Below are 13,216 nucleotides of genomic sequence, written 5' to 3' on the forward strand. Positions count from 1 at the left end.
AGTATATATATTTGAAAGCTTTAGATCTAAACACACAGGAGAAGTCACACTCGTGGCTTCAGCATTCCTGCCCTTCTGGTGTCGCGGCTGAGAAGCGGTCGCTCTCCCTTCTCCGATGTAACGAGCGGCCACGTCGGAGCAAAGTTAGTGCCAGCCTGTGTTCTTCCTGCTGGGTTTAAAAATGCACTAGTGCCCAGGCTGGGACTCAAAGCATAGCCCCACTTAGCTGGTATCATGAGCTGTTGTTAAACCAACAGTTAACAGCAATTTATTTTTATATTTTACATGCCTCGGTTGATCAACAGAAATGTCTAACAATCTGATAAGATCTATGATGATTTGTTGCTTTTGCAAAATCTCCTCTGACTGGGGAAGGCAAGGTGATTTCTCAGAGCTAAGCTTACCTGTGGAGCATATGTAAAGACATGACAAGCTGAGGTTCATTAGTAGTCTGAGAACGGATGAGTCTGCTCTTCGTCTGCGCAGCAACGAGAGTGCCGTCGGACAAGGAGAAACGGTAGATCTGACTGAAAGCCAATCCCTGCCTCAGCACTGCCAGGGGGCGAGGAAACAGAGTGCACACTTAGGAAAAACACTGGGGCGGGGGCGGGACAAGACATAATCCTAGAAATAACCTCTAGTATATTCAATATTTTTCAACCAGTAGTCAGAGTTGTAAGTAGTATTTCATGACATCAAAATATTACACATTTAACTTATTTTTCACTTAAAATAGTAATAAACTCAATATATTGTTTTTTTAAATAAAGTTTAGACCCTCAAAGCATGTTCTTTTTAAAATCTTCAGTACCGTGGTAAAACAGAGCATATGCAAACAACTTATTAGCTCAAAACAAGCTTTACAATGATTTGTTTAAAATGTTAGAAAACAACACATAAACATGATACCCTGAAAGTGTGCAATCTGCCTTTCATTTCCCTTTGAACTCATAGACGTATTACCATAAAACTGACAAAATAAGTGTATTCTCTGAACATTCATCTCAGTTACGTACCGTTCAACCCATCATCTCACACTACTACTCCCCAATTCTGTTTCTCAGTGTATAAGAAGCATTATTTCTGTGGTTGAAACAATAGGAAGTAAAAGGTAAACAATGAGAAAAATCTTTTCAGAGGAAAAAAGGACCAAATAGAAAACTGAAACAACTAAAGTACAAATTTTAGTGACATGGAATTGGTTTAATGTCTTGATAAAGAACAGGCATGTTCATTTTCAAGACACTAGTAGAAAACAGCACAGATCAACTAGGATAAAATAATTTCGCTTAAAATAAAATCTTGTGATTTATCTTTTAAAATATGTATTTTAAAACTAATACTGAATATTAAAAAAGAATATTTCAATTGAGACAAAGTAGCCATATTAATGTATTTACCTTTTAAATCATTTTAAGATGACTACCATGTTTTTACCAAATAATCCTCAGCATAAATTTTGTGGGTTGAGCAGCTAGCCCCAAAATGACTAAGCACATTCACCATTCCACAAGGATGGACAGAGAACGATGAAGGCTGGCTCATGGTATACATTCTGGTTCCTTAGTAAAATCTCACTTTGAGCACTTTCCCTAAAGAAACTTCCTCTGCAGCTTGTTACTTGCAGCATTTAAACGTTATGTTCTGGCCTCAACTTCTGCATGAGTTACTCTGAAGTGGCAGCACTGGAAATGAACTACTGTCTATATGTGTTCCTTGCCTTCTACAGTAAGTATGTTCCTAAAAGGTAGCATAAATACCATGTTCATAATGGATTCATGTTTCCTGTGGCTTATAATTTCAGAATTTTATCTGACTTGGATGTGATCCTCTAAGATTTTCCACTTCCATTTGATCTACATCAAAAACGTTTACTGAGTAGGCCTGTGTAAGCATGCACGCGACACTTTCAGGAAGCCCTTCATTTAAACAAGGCCCTCGAGTAGAGTTTTATTCAATGCAAATGATTACCCTTAATCTTATCTACTTTGTACATTTAGATGAAATGTATTTCATGTATTTGAGAATTTCCTTTCAGTGGGTTCCATCTAATGAAACCTAGCACAGTGCCTGGTACATCTATCTAAACCCTCCTGTAAGGTGTCAGGAAGCCACAGAACTAAATGCAGGGCATTGCTACGCAGGGCCCACAGACATGTTTACTTATGGTGATCTCTTAGTTTTTACTGTTACTATTCCTTTTATTTTAAACCAAATCGGGTGAAACGGTATTTATTAAACACAGTCTATCAAATACAGTCTTTTATTTCCTCTTTTTCTTTGCAACTTTAGGTGCTTATTTTGAAAGAAATAACAATAAATAAGATAAAATGGATGAATAAGATGAGGAAAAACTAAGGGAAAGGAGAGAGGTCATTAGCTATGATGTACACTTTGCATCAGCAATCTTAAAAGCATAACATTTAAGCATATAAACATTATTAGTAAAATGCCAAGGTCATAGATGCATGTTGAACAAAGATGACAAACTAAAACATGATCTTCAATAATGAGTTACAATTTTTCTCTGCAAAAATGCAGACATTTGCCAAATTGAGTTAGAGGCACACTGGCCCCTCGCAGGCAGCCTGGCTGCCCTGGCTGGGAGGAGGATCAAGTTCTCCTTCCCATCTCAGTATTCAGTAAGTGCTAAGGAAAGGATTTTTTCTCTTTGTTCTCACCAATTTAACAAAAACCCGACCGCACTAAGAAAAGTGATTCTGTGGAAGACTTCTGGAGGCAGCACAGCAGAGGGTTGGCAGGATGGGCCTCGGATAAACGCCCAGCGCTGACACTAACTGCTCAGGAGCAGCCATTTCACCGGAGTCAGCCTTCCGGTCTATAGCGGGAGAGTCACGGCGCCCGCTTCACGGTGGCAGGAGGACCAATGAGATCAGGGAAAGGCGAACAATGCCAGACAAGACCAGGTGTGCAATACAGGCGGCCATCGGTGCTGAAATATGATGCTGAAGCCTTGGGTTCAGTTCCAGCTGTCCTAGTAATTAATTGTATGACCTCGGCCATGTCACTTTATCTCTTTGGCCCTTTCAGAAACATCTGGGCAGCCTTCAGTGGTCATCTGGAAGGATGGCTTGGAACCCCATTGTCACCTCAATTGAAAATTCACAACTTTCATTTCATTCCTCTTTTCAGATTTTCCTTATGATTCAGATAATATTTATTTTGATATTAGGTGATACCTTATCACCTTATACATCTAGAAGCCTTAGAATCAAAGACAATGACCTCTTTTCCTTTCCCTTCACCTGAGAAATGATCATGTCTAAGCCTATTTCCCTCATCACACTCTTCTGTCCTACCGCTTCTTCTGTGAGATCTTCCTTCAAGATGGCAAGGTCTTCTGGGCAAGGAGATGCAGATACACAGGGACACAGAGAATAACCAGACCCAAGTCTGCTGAGGTGAACTTCTGGAGTCACTGTTTCAGAGAAAGCTCCCACAGGAAGCAGTAATTTAGCAAAATCAAGTTCAAGAAAAATATCCTTTGGAGATACTTACCTTCATGATGGTGCCTCTTGGCATAGGACAAAGACTCCCCCTCATGCTGCGCATGGAACTTTTGAATGCACCTTCTCACCAGGTCCTCCCAGCCCGGCTTCATGGCCGCCCTCATGGTGCTCGTGTCCAGTGATGTGATCTTGCCTAGTAAATAACAGCAAGCATTACACCCACATACTCATGTATTATTTACGGAAATAATTAAATTTTTAAAAGATAAAAAAGCTTATTTATTTAGAAGAATACATGGATCAAGATGGGAGGCAGTAAAAATAATCGTCCCTCCCTGTCCCGTCCTTCAGCGGCTCAGTGCTTTTACCCAGCAGGCACTAGTCCCAGCATCTTTAGCCTTCTAAGCACACTGCTTGCATTGACAAATATGTAAGCATTTTAAAACGATTTCTTTGGTCTTCTTTGCAAAAGAAAATTTACCTTGGAGATCTTGGCGAGTAGTAAAACTTTCTGATGAGGGAAGAACCGGTCTTTCCTTCATGGGGACTCTCCTTGCCACACAAATCAAGCAGGACTGCAAATCTTCAATTGCAGATACTTAGGGTTATCACATTAGGCTTTTTTTAGTGATCCAAACAAACTCAAGTATAAATCAATAAGGGAGAGAGTTACAAATGCTGTGTACCTCTGCTTTTCACTGGCTTTACTCTCTCCTCCACTGAAGTGGGAAGCAGCTGGGGAGAGGGAGGGGACCTGCTGTGTAGGATGAGTGGGCCTGGGGTTGGCGGGTGCTGAGGATAAACTGCTGAAGCCACATGACACATGTGATAAAAGAATACCGACCACACCGACGTTAGCAACCTGAAACTAGCCACCCAGTGACGGACAAGAATGGAATCCTTTCTTATTAAATGGCTGACAGTAACAACCAGTTGAATTTATAATGAAGTAGAGAAATAATGAAAACCAAAATCTGACATACTGCTTTGTGAAGGATTTGCCTATTGAGTTTCAGGTTTACCATGATACTGGAAAACTAGACATACCTTCTTCCAAACAATGTAAATATCTCTATGATGGCAATATGCCATTTAAAACAAAGAATATAACCTAAATCTAGACAGGCATCTCAAAATTAAATGTAATCCTCATTTTCAACAAAGTAAACACTAAGTTTTTGATTACTTATTATGAGATGGGTTCTCTCTAGCTGCTTTTATAGGCTACCAATTCATTTAATTCTCTTAGTAACTCTAGGAGGTAGGTACTAGCATCATCTCCATTTAACAAAGGAGAAAAGCAAAGCATAAAGTTTACATAACTCACTCAACATCATACATAACTTTGGTGAAGCCAGGTCTTGAACCTGAGCATACCTCGGCTCAGAAACTCCACTCATATGCTGTACTGAGAGCTAACATCCAGAGTCAGATTTTAAATGTCCAACGATGCTAACACCAAAACAAAAATTACCTCAGCTATACCTTTTCTATACTGCTTTAGGGTATTATCATAGATGGATCAATTAGCAGTACTTACTCTACTGCATAAAAGTGAGTAAAAATCAGTTGACATTCAATACCTAAGGACTTAATTTTGAAAAAACTATGTATCACTATTACAGTTCTTACTTCCTAATACAATTTAATTAAAAATTACATATTTTTTTTAAAAAGAACTAAATAACTAGTACTTAATGCCAATCATGGTTCAGACGCACTCATGTAATCCTATCACATGCTCTTACTGTTACTATTGACTTAATAGGAGCCTAGAGTAAACTCATGTGCACAGAGCTCAAGGAGCTTGTCCAGAGCCAGAGTCTGTGGTGGCTGAATTAGGGGCTGGCCTGCCTGATTGTAAAGCCCATGATGTTTCTCTTCACTGACGGTCCTCAGTTCTTCCCCTTCTGCTAACATGCTGAATGTACCATTCAGCACTGTCTCATATTACACAGTGACACACAAGCAAGCTGTGAATGGCCTGCTTGGACGGTGCAGGGGTGGACACTAACTACATCAGCTTCTCTGCAAGGAGAAAAGCCTAAGAGCTTATAGTCCGCAACCCCCGCCATTCCACTCCTATCTCTCTCCTCTCTTAAGTATCATTCTGTTATACCAGATTGTGGACCCAGCAGCCATAGATAAACTGTATGGAATTCATTAACCTCTTAGAAGTATAGTTGACCCTTGAACAACATGGGTTTCAACTGCACAGGTCCTACTTATACATGGATTATTTTCAATAAATCCATATAGTACTATAAATTTATTCTTCCTTATGATTCTCTTAATAACATTTTCTTTTCTCTGGCTCACTTTATTGCAAGAATACAATATATGTGTAATATATAAAATATATGCTAATTGACTATTATCAGTAAGGCTTCCAGTCAACACTAAGCTATTAGTTAAGCTTTGGGGCATTCAAAAGTTAAACATGGATTTTTGACAATACAGGGGTCGGCCGCCCCTAACCCCTGAGTTGTTCAAGGGTCCACTGTATATGAAAAAATGCTGTTTGTACCGTGTGCATTTTTTTTAGGGCTGCGGCTCATAGCTTGCAGCAGATGACCACAGGAGCTTAGTTAGGCTCCCAAAGAGGTTCAACCACTAACAGGGCTGCTCTAACAGGGCAGCCACTAGCCACACGTGGCTATTTAAATGTAAACTTAATAGAACAGAAAATTCAATTTCCCAGTTGCATTACTGGCATTTCGAATGCTCAACAGCCACAGTGTTGCTAGTGGCCACTGCACTGGACATTGATGACACATAACAATGCCTTAATTGCAGAAAATTCTGTTGAAGAGTTGTTCTGAAAACTTAAAAATTAAATTTATCATAAAAATTCTTAAGAAGGTGAAAAAAACAACAAGAAAAAGGCTCTAAATTTTTCTTTGTGCGACCACTAATTTTAGATTAAGTGTGAAAGAAGCAGTTCAAGAAAAAACACATGTATATATAAAACATCCTAGAGATTGTGCTCTACCTTCTCCTTCTTCTTTGATGGACTTTGGTTGAGAAACGGCAAAGCACTGCATAGTTTCGTATTTCTGAGGTGCTTCCTGGTTATCGTGACCTTCCTCTTCGGAGTCCGGTAAAGGTTTCACCAGCATCCGACAATTGAACGTATGGCTGTTCCGCCTGGGAGGTTCGCCAGACCAAGAGCCCCCATTCACTGAGCAAGGCAAAGCAATCCAAAATTATAAAGAAAACATTAGGCTCACTACGAACACATTACCAAAATGAAATAGAAAGCATATGCTTATTTTATTTTATATATTGAACCAACTACTGGAGGGAAAATAATTCTTGGGTTAATGTTTCAACAACTTGGGAAAATTCTAAGGATTTCCAAAATATCTTTTTACTCTTCACTCTGACCCCCTTCCCCCCAAGTTCAGACCTTGACTGTTTATTACTAGAATACTACAGTTCTCTATTTTGGGGTTTCTCTAAATTTGATTTCTTGGAAATTTAGTTAAAGCTACTTGCATTCAGTTTTAGATGTTATCCCCTACTCAAAAATCTGTAAGTGGCGCCAATGCAGAGGTAAAACTCATTTCCTCACCAGCACATCAGCCTCACAGTTGCTTTCGAAGGGCCGAATGGAATCTCAGGACTGTATAAATGTAACTACTCCTTAACAGTTAAGCGAGAGTTCAGTGCTGCTGCAGGAAAGAAACAGGTAGAGGACTGGATTTGGCTTGCAGGCCCTGTGTTTGCCACCTGTGGCTTAGATGGACCAGATGGAGGTGCTTAGTGAGATTTTGATTTATCAGTTTGAATGGCCTCCATATTCCTGACCACACCAAGCCCAAACCCTTTTAAAGGATTTTATGCATGCTATAGTTCACAGGTGGCAAACACAAGGCCACCTGTGAAAATGAGTTTGATACCCCTGATTTAAGCAGATCTTTCACACTGCCCCTCCTTTTCAGTGCCCAATCCCACATGGCTATCTTTGCTCCTACTGCCCTCCCTAAAATGTCAGGCTGCTTCCCACCCAGTGTGCTCCTGCCCTAAGGCTGAGGTCCTCTACATACTGAAACAACTGCTGCAGGCACCGCACACTGCCTCCTCCGACAGAGCTCTTTACACAAATTTCACAGAAATCTTAGTGTGTATTTGGTAACAGGGCTGTTGAAGAATTACTCTATTGTCATCTTTTGTGTTTCATGCATAGTTCTTCAATACAACTGAAAAATCCTTGAGGATACACTGCTAATGTCATTTATTTCTTTCCAAGTGAAAAAGTACGTCACGCCTCTTCTAGTTTAGTAGAAATACTTAGAATAATTAATTTTGAGAATTAAAAAGTATTTAAGTATCGCTGGGTCAACTTCATCAGAGAAAACTGTCCAAACAAAATGTTCACCACAGAAAGAGCTGGAATCAGAACCACGCCTAATTCTCATTTTGGCATTCTTTCCTTTACTGTTCGTTACGTGTTATCTAAAAAAATATGAGGACCACTAGGTCAATGAAAGAGGTGATCAGAACTGGGCTGGTCCCAGACAAGTTAATGCACCATCGGGAGTCACTAATTAGAAAGTACCTAATGGGACAGCTAGGTGTCACAGGTGTACGGCAAATGCAATGGCCACCACACTGCTAGTGGGTGGGGAGAGGAATTAAAAAGGGAACAAATGCCAGAGAGAAAAAGGCAGTATCAAGTTAACAGTAAGAACCATTTTAGAATTACACGAGGAACCAGAGCTAACTTTACCTGTTGATGCAGACCATTGGCAAGTTAATTTTCCCACCAGCATTCTTAAAGCTTATTTGCATAATGAGGACTACACAGAGTAATCAGAGGAAAAAGAATTCTTACTAACCCAGGTTAATAAGTAATTTGAAAGTATAAAAAAGCACAATATAAAGTAAGGCAAAGAACTCATTAGACAAGTGAATTAATAATAGTGAATTAATAAGTATAGGTCCTCTAAGGAAGTCATAAAATTACTAAAAAGATTTGAAAATACCAGTTACTTGAAATAAGAAATTACATTTTCTTGTTTATTTATTAGAGAACATAATAGAAGAATCTGACACAAGTGTTCAGATGTTCTGTATTACTGTTGTAGTCACTTTGAATAAAGTATTATCATATCAGGGAAGGCCAGCTGCAGTGGAATTTAAAAAGACCTTTTCCTACTTACTGTGGTAACTCTAAGACCGGCTAACATAAACAGTCTTAAGAAAAAGAACAGAAATACTTGCTAACTCAAGACTTGACCTTATTCTCACTTAAAATGCGCACTTCCTTTTCTCTGGAACAATGTTCTTAGCATCATCAGTTTAAGTGAGAATATTAAAAAAAGAACCACTCCGTAAGTGGGAACAGACATACTCCACAGCAGCAAATAAGGTGGGACTATGCTGTGAAGCACCCATTTTAAAACACGGCCTGAAGAACGCTCGTGGGACAGCATCTCCAGTGTGAGGTGGGGAAGTCGGGAATCTGGGGCGAGGCGGGCAGCTAAGTGGCAGCACCTGACGAGATCACTGCAGAGCCACTGAGTCTGTGAAGTGAACGAGGCCACGCAGGGCTCTGGGGCCGAGTATCTGAGCCCTCTACACCCCACTTGTTCCTCACCACCTTATTTTTAAGATGCTGTATATGCCCAAGCACACACTCTTTTTTTCACCAGTTGGACTCAACATAAGTTGAATCTCAAACTTCTCATGACCTTCTACTTCTTAGTCATGGAGTAAAAGGACAAACCAGAGTTGCCGGCACTGGGTAGAGTGGGAGGCAATCTGACAGCTTCTTAAGTAACAACAAAACAAACCCCATGAAAACAGTTGCCACGAGTGTGTTCCATCTGAATTATTTTCATGTATTTTAAACAAAGAACCAAAATGAGCAATCAAGATCAATGCCTGCAGATGTCCTTTTCTCCATTACGTCTAGGCTTAACATTAACACAGTAACTCCATAGCCCCATGGACATAACATAGTTCTACTTTACCCCTCTAACCAAGACAATGTGGGCAGTTGGGGAGGCGGGTGGAGTGAGGAGAGAACCAGCAGACAATTCTTTACCTATAGACTTTGGCAGCAGGTTTTTGACAAACTCAGTGTGGTCCCCAACATGCAGGATGCTATATACACTTTTGTTCATCAGCTCCTCCTGGTTATACCTTAGGTATTGTGTCACATTCTCTGAAACAAACACGACGTTGCCTTCCAGGTTCACTACAAAGAAGAACCCATCAAGGGCCTAAGGGAAAAGACACAAATTGTGTTAGAAAGCAACATAAAATCATATGCGGTTGTTCATGGAACGACCCCTTTAAGGGAAACATATAATCCACACATGGATAGAAAAGCCCTCTCGATTCTCCTAGTTTTCAGATACAATTAACACATTTTCTGTTGGTGAAATTACTCCATTTTAGTTGTTGAAGGGGATGCCTAGATCAGGGTTTCTTGCCATGAACTAAATGACAAACTCTAACTCTGTCAATTTATCGGGAAATAATTATTGCCAAGTAAACGTGTATAGGCATTTAACTGTATTTCCACAATGAGACTGATGTACTCCATAGGGCCAAGAACAGCTCTTAGGTCATCAACCCAATACAAAGTCATGCTGGTGTACAGTCTCTTGTGTAACACAGTGGAAGGGGCCACTGATGATCTTCCCTCAGTTTTAAGGATCAATGAAAACAATCCTCTCCGCCCCCCAATTTCACTACCATTAAAGCTGTGTGGATTTAAATGAAAAGCACTGCAGGTGCTCTCAGACCTTCATAGAAACATCAGCCCTGTGCTGTTTGGAGTGTATGGGGAAGGGTCTGAGAAGCCTGATGGGACAACTAGTCTCCACTGGGACCTTGGGCACAGATGTGGCCAGTGCTGCCCTGACACTTGAGGTGAAAGGGACTCAAGGTTTTGGTTTATAACAGTGAGAACCACAAAGTTAACTGTGCCTTTCTACAGTACTTGTTCTCCAGACAGTTGGGGTCCAGGTCCCCGAATCACCTAAATAACAGTAGCATTTTTCCTGTAATGGGTACATAGCCTTGTTACGCACCTAGATTCCTAAATGAGGAATCTAGGATCACCTCAGGAAATAAAGATTATAACGATAGCTATTAGCATGCTTATAGCACCTTAAACACACTGTGTCATTTTACTACTTACAACTCCGGAAAGAATTTACAGAGGAAGAAAGTGAGGCTCAAAGACACTAAGTGATTTGTCCAAGCTCTTATAACTGGTCAGTGGTAGAGCTGGAACTGAATGAAGGTGCGCCTGTCTCCACAGCTCATGCTCTGGATGACTGTGCAGCGAGCGTTCTGGCACAGTCTTTACCCTGGTCTCTGTCCTAGCATGTTTGCCTCCATGACGCAAAAGGTTGGGAGTTTGGTGAGTTTCTCTCAGTTACTCCTCCTTTCCCTTTCTGATCCTTGCCATCAGAGTTCTGTCAGGTGAGTGATCAGAAATAGTAAAGGCTTGAGACAGATCAGGCATACCTGGAAAGATGGCCATGAAGTTTACCCTGTGTAGACCACACTTTCTCCATGCCATGTATGTGTGACTGTTTTACTCATGAATAGTACATGCATACACTGGTATAACATGCATGGATGGGGCATAAAGTGTTTAGTTTTCCCTAGTTTTGTTTTCCGTGTTATTATTTAACAGGCTCCTATTTTGTGAGCTTTCTTTGAGCATAGTCCATCTTTAATTCAATGCTCACCACAAGACTAAGAGCTTTCTCAAATTAGAACTGACTATAAGGTACCAGTTGAAAGCTACAAAAAAACAATCACTATCACTTGGTTTTAGTTTGCTTAAATATTTTGCCAGGTTCTACCAATGGTATAAACCATATGCTGGGCAAAGCAAAGTTGTACGTGAATTGCCTCCTGAAATAGCTTTGCCCCAATCCTTGAAAACCTCGTGTGAGTGTGTGTATGGCATGTGTGTCTGTGCAGGGCGACAGGAAGTCAGTTGATTACCTATGTACCAAGTGTCCTTTTAAGCTCACTGATTTAGATACATATTAACCAGGGATTTTCATAATTATATTACGTGTAGTTCACTTCTGAAAGTACACGTAGCTTCCTACTGCTTTTGTACCTTGGTAAAAAGACTGATTTGTGGCTTAATATAACTGAAAGATGAAATTGTTTCATCTTATGAAACTGTTTTTTTTTTAATTCATTACAATATGCTCTGATGAAAAAAGCTGACATTTGGTTTTGTTGCTTAGCAACCACTATGCTATGATGTAAGCATGAGTGTGCATCCATGCCTAGGAACAGCTCAATGGGAACAAGTTTTCTCTGTTTAAATTATTACATGTCAACAGAAATAAAGATTGAAACTCAAACCTTAAGTCACCAGATTCAAGCATTACCTTTCTAAAAAAATTAGCACTGATGTCCAGCCACACTGGGACTTGCTCAATATACTGAATTCTCAGAAGACTATTTTGAAACAGGAAAAATGTTGGTTTGATTTTATGAGATAAGGCCCACTGACATCTAGCAATCTGATTTCTGCACTTAATGAACTTGCTCTCAAAGGGTTTGAGTCCGTCTTGTGGTTACTATGAGCATTTCTTTTCAGAAGCCTCAGAAGTCCCAGGAGTTTCTACCCCACTTTAATTTTTCCCCCTGATATAAAGAATAAACACAGACATAGGAAAATTCCCTAATTGTAGCAACTTAGATTACTATAATTTTCTAATCAATTTTTTTGGTAATTCAAGATGGTTTTCACAGAAGTTAGCTCCTTTCTTTCATCTAATTCTAAATAGTCCAGCTTGTTAGTTTTCTTATCTGCTTCTAAGAACCAAGCAGGAAGCAGCACTCTCTGGCCTTCCACTGCCTTGTTGACTTTAGAAAATAAGGTTAAGTGTGTTTTGCTTTTTCCCTGAAAATTGTAGTTGGATGATTTCAAGCCAGTGAATCATGAGAAATAAGCAAAGGCCAACACAGGTCATTTAGAGTCTTTTGGCAGCAGGTCCAGCCCCAGGGAACGAACTTTGTCATTTCTAAATACAAAGACTATATCAATCATTCATATATACACACACACAGACAGATATCTATGTCTATCTCTTTATCTATCTATCTATATATATATAGAGAGAGAGAGAGAAAGAGAGATAGACATAGGGAGAGAGTGTGTGTGTGTCCCCACCACCTTCCAGTTACATGGTAGGTATTCAGAGAATTAAATTTTCTAAAAGTAAGAATCATCTTATGAACCAAATGAAAACAAGGTGTGATTCTTGGTTACCTTTGCTTTAAAAACCCTAATTCCTTATACACATGTAAGCTGTCGCAAAGCTTCTGGTCATACGGCACTTTTCAACCTCATCATATCGTGAGCAGAGTAAATTGTCCTGAGAACTGACATAATTTATGTCTCAGGGCTCATCTCCTTCTTGTTATACATTCACTGATATTTTCTCCTCATCTTACCATAGTCTACATTTTGAATTTTAATTTTGAAATAGGTACAGCACAGTAGGTAGTGTTTAATACTGTAGTAGTTAATAAAATAGGAAAGCTGGACTTCACAAATTCTAGTCATCAGTGTGGTCATAAAATTTCCTCAAGTTAAAAAAGAACAGGCAGTGAAGACCATCCATTGCATTTGTGATGCTTATCTTAGAAGGTTTGCCTGTTAGTTCAATTTTCATCTTTATTAGGTAAATAAACTAGCTTGAAGTTGCCTAAATAAAAAGCATAAACTTCCTTTTGGTCCTCAAATTTTA

General features: G+C 39.7%; 1 protein-coding gene across 3 annotated transcripts in view; it reads right to left on the reverse strand.

Annotated features, from left to right (window-relative positions):
• Nucleotides 1-13,216, reverse strand: part of NCOA2 (nuclear receptor coactivator 2) — a 288,869-nt gene that overhangs the window by 47,153 nt on the left and 228,500 nt on the right. For all 3 annotated transcript variants that reach the window (XM_037058687.1, XM_037058689.1, XM_037058688.1), the window contains 5 exons: nucleotides 9,523-9,700; nucleotides 6,463-6,651; nucleotides 3,952-4,053; nucleotides 3,520-3,663; nucleotides 405-552 (listed from right to left, as the gene is read on the reverse strand). In XM_037058687.1, coding sequence (XP_036914582.1) covers nucleotides 405-552; nucleotides 3,520-3,663; nucleotides 3,952-4,053; nucleotides 6,463-6,651; nucleotides 9,523-9,700 — 761 coding nt within the window. The remainder of the gene's footprint in view (nucleotides 1-404; nucleotides 553-3,519; nucleotides 3,664-3,951; nucleotides 4,054-6,462; nucleotides 6,652-9,522; nucleotides 9,701-13,216) is intronic.

Source organism: Sturnira hondurensis, unplaced genomic scaffold (genome assembly GCF_014824575.4).
Source record: "Sturnira hondurensis isolate 20B ecotype Veracruz unplaced genomic scaffold, ASM1482457v3 Scaffold0010128, whole genome shotgun sequence".
In the NCBI taxonomy this organism is placed as follows: Eukaryota; Metazoa; Chordata; class Mammalia; order Chiroptera; family Phyllostomidae; genus Sturnira; species Sturnira hondurensis.